This window comes from Copidosoma floridanum, unplaced genomic scaffold (genome assembly GCF_036245765.1).
Source record: "Copidosoma floridanum isolate Cflo_tuat_1 unplaced genomic scaffold, Cflo_Japanese_pri ptg000030l, whole genome shotgun sequence".
Classification (NCBI taxonomy): Eukaryota; Metazoa; Arthropoda; class Insecta; order Hymenoptera; family Encyrtidae; genus Copidosoma; species Copidosoma floridanum.
This window is the reverse complement of record NW_028321907.1, coordinates 18,467,597-18,473,214: the sequence shown is the minus strand read 5'-3', so window position 1 is coordinate 18,473,214 and position 5,618 is coordinate 18,467,597. Positions and strand designations below refer to the sequence as shown.

General features: G+C 38.4%; 1 protein-coding gene across 1 annotated transcript; it reads left to right on the top strand.

Moving 5' to 3' along the window:
* Nucleotides 1-363: 363 nt before the first annotated feature.
* On the top strand, nt 364-2,007 carry LOC111643488 (uncharacterized). The gene is made up of 2 exons (XM_023391422.2): nt 364-621; nt 685-2,007. Exons 1-2 carry the CDS (start codon nt 441-443, stop codon nt 1,941-1,943), a joined length of 1,440 nt encoding a protein of 479 aa, XP_023247190.2. The 5' UTR covers nt 364-440; the 3' UTR covers nt 1,944-2,007.
* The last annotated feature ends 3,611 nt before the right edge of the window (nt 2,008-5,618 follow it).

Sequence of the window (5,618 nt, the reverse complement as noted above, 5' to 3'; positions counted from 1 at the left end):
TTCATTTTTTTTTAGTCAGGGAGGTTGCCGTTTCTATAGATTCTGCTCAACCTTTCTTTTAAAACATAAAAAAAATTTACTATGTACATTATTTATTTTGTGTAGTTCGCACGCTTACGCGAAATTTTTATTTTGCTCGTTTTACATAGGAACGCGACAAATACGCCTGTAGAGCAGTGGTAAAATCATTTGTTCGTTCCTCTAAAAACACAAAGTACTATACCTACAAAGCAACGTTGCATGTAATATTACGAAACGCTATACTAACACACCAATACAGTTACGTAGCGTAAACGAATCCCACAACAAAATTACAAGCGTCATGTGATTCGCGCATTTCTACAGTAAGTAGTCGCCGAAACCCCGGAGAGCTCGGACTGTGTCTATCTTTTGTGGCAAAATAAATATTTTTGTTTACCTTTGTTCAGGGACGCTCGGTAATGGAACCCGAAAGCCGCGCCCAACGAGCCCTCGAAAAATTATCCGTGCCCGAGTGGTACAAGCAGAACGTACGGCCCTTCAAGATCCTCAGGCCCAAATCCGAGGACAATCACCCGTGGAGAAAAATGAGCACCCAGGAGCCGAAGAAACACTCATTCGTCTCGAAGGAGTCGCTACATGGTAAGTGAATAAATATAATATTGATGACTCACACTTATCTGATCGAACGATCGGTAATTCCAGAGACCGCGAGTTGCTGTAGCGATTTGCTCGACAAGCACTCCTTGGACGGGGGCTACTCCTCGGAAATTAGCTGCAACTGCTCGGCAAGCTCCTCGAAGCCTAGAAGGGAGTTGGAAGACAGTGACAGCCCCCCAACGCGCCTCTACGAGCCAAGCCAAGGGCCCCCAGTGGTCTCGCGCGCACCGATGAAGGGCCTCACCCTACCCCGCGTCTCCCCCTCGCGCAAGTTGCCCAACATCAACATCCCCCTTCCTCCGAAGGACATACCAGACCTGAAGGACGATTTTTCTCCGGCTGCCGTAGAAGAACCCACCAAACCAAGTAAAAATCTCGATCGGCCGATGTCTCCTTGCAGCCGATCCAGCGATAATAACAGTAGCCCCAACAGCAGTGAGAGCCAGGGACAGGTGTCCAGTGGATCTACGGCGATCGAGGTGGAGAGTACGAGTTACACCAGCCTCTCTTTGGCGGAGGTCACGCTAGAAGGTGTCACTCCACGCATCTACCCGATGTCCACCGATCTCAGCGACAAAACCGAGGGCGAGCCAGCGACTATGACAACGACACCCAAGAAAACGGAGCCGCAGAGCAGCAGCGCATTGGACTCCAAGTTTCTACTCGCTCAGAAAAAATCGAGCACCTTCGAGCAGATCGTCCAGTCGAGGCGTGGCCGGGCGAAGGACAACAGCAGTTTCGTCCGGAGCATGATCGACGAGCTCGATCGTACCTCCGCGAAATCATCTCGGGGCGATGATGACCCACCCACGCGGGCTACTGCAGGTTCAACCAGAACAACGGCCGAGGGAACAGCTGAGACGGAGGAGGTTGTGTGGATACCCGTGTCCATCGTGGAGCTCGACGAGGAGGTCGAGAGGCCCAGCTCTCCGTTACTGGCTGGCCCGAACTACGACCGATGCCGCGAGGAGCCCCGATCGGACCGGAAGGTGAAGCCGATGGCCACGAGCACCCTCCGTCTCCCGCCGTCGAGCGCCAGTAGGATCCCACTGCGGATCTCGGGTGGCCTTAACGGCAGGGCCTACTCGCCGGCGGCCTTTCCCACTGGCCGGATGACTGCCGACGACCGCAGCTGCTGCCGTTATCGGACAAACTCGGTATCGTCGTCGTCTTCGTCGTTGTCATCGACGGAAGTCTGCCGCGACTCCGAGGGGATCACCGAGAAGTACACCTACGAGCCGGCTTACCCTCATCGCGGCTTCGATTACTGCATCAGTGGGACTAGGAGGTCTATTTACGTTTGAGATTATTTTGAACTTTTTTGTTTTATCGGTGTACGAGGTACTTGATTTTCTTGCCATATGATAGGTGATAATCCTGCGATTGGTGATAGTTATTTTAAGAAATCATATCGTATATAGCTGTTACTATTTAACAGGTGTAAATATTATAAGTTTGAGTGTACATATATATATATATGTGTATGTAGTTCATAAATATAAGTTATCTTTATTGCGATCGACTTTATCGTTACATGTTGTTTTTACCATAAAATTTACCATGAAATTTCGCTAATTATGAACAATAATTAAATTTGACGATTCCAAATGGAATAAAAGCACCATTTGTTTTTATCGGTTGTTGCGTAATTTTTAAATATCAAAGAAAAGATTTTATATTAACGCATATGATTGTAGTTATCAACACACACACACATACAAAATAAGTTCATTCAATTTATGTGGATTTAAAAACAATGTAATTCTTTACTTTCTGATTTCGTACACATACGCTTTTCAAAGAACTTATTTAAATGTACTTAGTTGTATAATGTTTAGTATTAATATTTTCTGTGCCAGCGAAATATAGACCCATATACGATTGTATTTAAATAAATGTAGAATATATCTAAAATCATAGACGTATCTTATCGTGATTGCCCGACCAAAGTTAGAAGTTGTTGATATTATTATAGTAAATTTCGTATTAAGTGATACCTGAGCAAAAGTCTTAATAAATTCCATGTAGTCTATCTTTTGTAAAAAAAGTCTATGCGTGATTTTACATTATTTTTTCCGTTATACCATACCGCTTCTGTTCTACCATCCCTTTTTTTTCCTCAACTCTTTCGTTTTCCTTGTTAATTATTTGTATGTCCGTGTGTATCTAGTCATTTTCCGTAAAAAAAATTAATTAAGGAACCCAAAACCAAAAAAAAACTAAGTACAAAATCATCCGTATTATACATAAGATTTTTTCTCTCAATACGAGAACTGAACGAGCGAAGGAGAAGTGTAATCTACGCGCGTGGGAAAACCCTGTCTTTAAATGATTGTAGGTAAGTATATTCGTGTGTTTATGATGTATTAAATACCGCACCAAATAAAGCCAACGCAATTCCAATTATGTCTAAGTCCAAAATTGCCTTAAACCAAGTAACCCTGCTTTCTTCTATCCATATAACTACTTAATATTTAAATGAAGCACCTCCAACCACATAACCTAGGGTGGTTAGTGACCACTTTATTGATTCATGAAAAATCAATTAAAAACATAAGTGCCAATGACAGGTAACTCGAGGAGCTTACTAACCATATTAACAATTATCAAACCATTAATTAATAATGTAAACACCCCAAGTTTATTAGTTATTGGCGCTTACGCTATTTTAATACAATGTTAAATAATAAAGTTCCTAGCGAATGCATACGTTACCTGGTAAATAAAGCTCATGATATGTAAATTGGCCAATAACTGCCCCGGATTATTAGATGAATGACGCTTATGTTATTAATTAATGCTTTAATAATAATTAATTTAGCCAGTGAGCACCTTGGGCTTGGTAATTGGAACGTATGTTACTAATAATTTTTTTACTAATCAATAAATTAGCCAGTAAACGTCCCTGGTTATGGAGTAAATGGCGCTTATATCATTAACTAATGCTTTTAGAATTATTAATGTGGCCTATAGAGTACAATGTACATATAAGCGCCCCGGACTACCTGATGTTGGCGCTGGCGTTTTTAATTAATTTTCCTATATACCTCGGGCGTTTTTGAGAGGCTGGTGTGCCCTCGGTAGGAAAAATAGAATTCGCCACATAAGTGCTTCGCAGCCAATCGCAGGTCCCTTGGGCCGCAAAATAGCCCCGGAGACGATGACACTTATCCGACGAAAACTACTATTTTTACTTATCAATAAAGTTGATTTGTTGTTAGTCAAGCCTGATGCTTTCAAAAACTTAACACATCAATCCGTTATTCCGTGTATTCCCGCTGTTATTTCTCTTATTCCCATTTTTTCTCATTTTACGCTTTTATCGCATTTGCGTGCAAAGGCCCTATTCAGCCGTCTGCACATGTGTTCAATCTTCATTTGCTATTCCACACGTAGTTGGTAATGGAAAGACGAGTGCCCAACTTTGGCATTTTGAAACGTATCGAAAAATCATTTCTTTCGGGCACTCCTATGATATAATACATTACGATAGAAACATAACTGCCACAGCTATCTTCATGCTTAATATAAATACATTTATAATAAAATTGATAAAAATATGCTCAAATAAATGATATACAAGTACACTCTCAATAACGAAAAGTAACAAATCAGAACCGTTACTGTATATGCACATAATAGCTCGTTACATAATTACTGTTAATCAATTTGTTAACTGTGCACTTTTTTACGTTTTTTTATATTGCCCACTTTTAGTAACTGACTATTTTTACAGGACCAACTAGTTATTACAAAAAATCCGAAATGCTGATGTTAATTTACCCAATTTTTCGGCACTTTTGCGATTTAGAGCCCAATATTATAACTAAATATGTTAAATTAAAAAAAGTTGTATTTGGACGAGACCTTCAACTATTACAATTTATTTATTATCTCAAGTGCAAAACAAAAAAGTTGACTAGTGGAAAAGGACTTTTTATTAATTTTACAAGCACTTTTCGGCTCATGAAACGTGTGCATTACATCCTAGGTAAAAATTTTTTACACAAAAAAGTTTATTTCAATAAGATCTAAAACTTTTACGTTTAATGTAATAATTTAAAGTAAAAAAAAAGTTAGGGAAAAACTACGTTTTTGCGATTTTTGAGCACTTTTTGGCTCACAGAACGTTTGGGTTACATCCTAGACGAAAATTTTGAATACGAAAAAATTTCATTTTAAGAATATCTACAACTTCGACTTTCACAGCAAACCTCGAAAGTAATACGTTATAAAGTTATAGCCAAAAAACTTTTTTTTTTTTTTACTTAAAGTACCATCTTAAAACGACTGCCATTTTTTTCTAAAAGAGGAAACCTTACGGATTTTAAACCATCGCGTAAGACATAAAAGACGAAGCTATTTGTGAATTTCAGCCCAATCCGACAAAAACTGCATGAGTTAATCAAAAAACTTGCATACACACATACATACACCCCTGACGCTGAGGGCTGCGATCGCAATTTTTTTTGTATCAAAACTTTTTTTACACAAAAACAATTAGTTTTAAAGTTACTTACACTTTTTGCTCCGGCAAAAATATGAGGTACTCCTGAGTATCAGTCGTGCTTAAAAAAGAAATTTAGGAGACTTGCGTATAAAATAACTCAACTCATATATTTATAAGATTAACATGATGTATTTATAAATTATTTACAAAAGTATTTTACATATTGTTTTCTTGTGAGAAAAAATACAAAATTTTTATTAATCTATAATATAAAAAGTGATTTAAAAGACTTACTTATAAATTAATCGACTCATCTTTATAAAACTAATATGATGTATTTACGGATTATTTATAAAAGTATTTTACATATTGTTTTCTCGTGAGAAAAAATAAGGAATTCATATTGATCTATAATATAAAAAAGGGGTTTAAAAGACTGACTTATAAACTACTCAACTCGTATCTTTATGTTGTATATAGACATTTTTTACAAAATTATTTTACATATTATTGTCTCGTAGGGATGTAT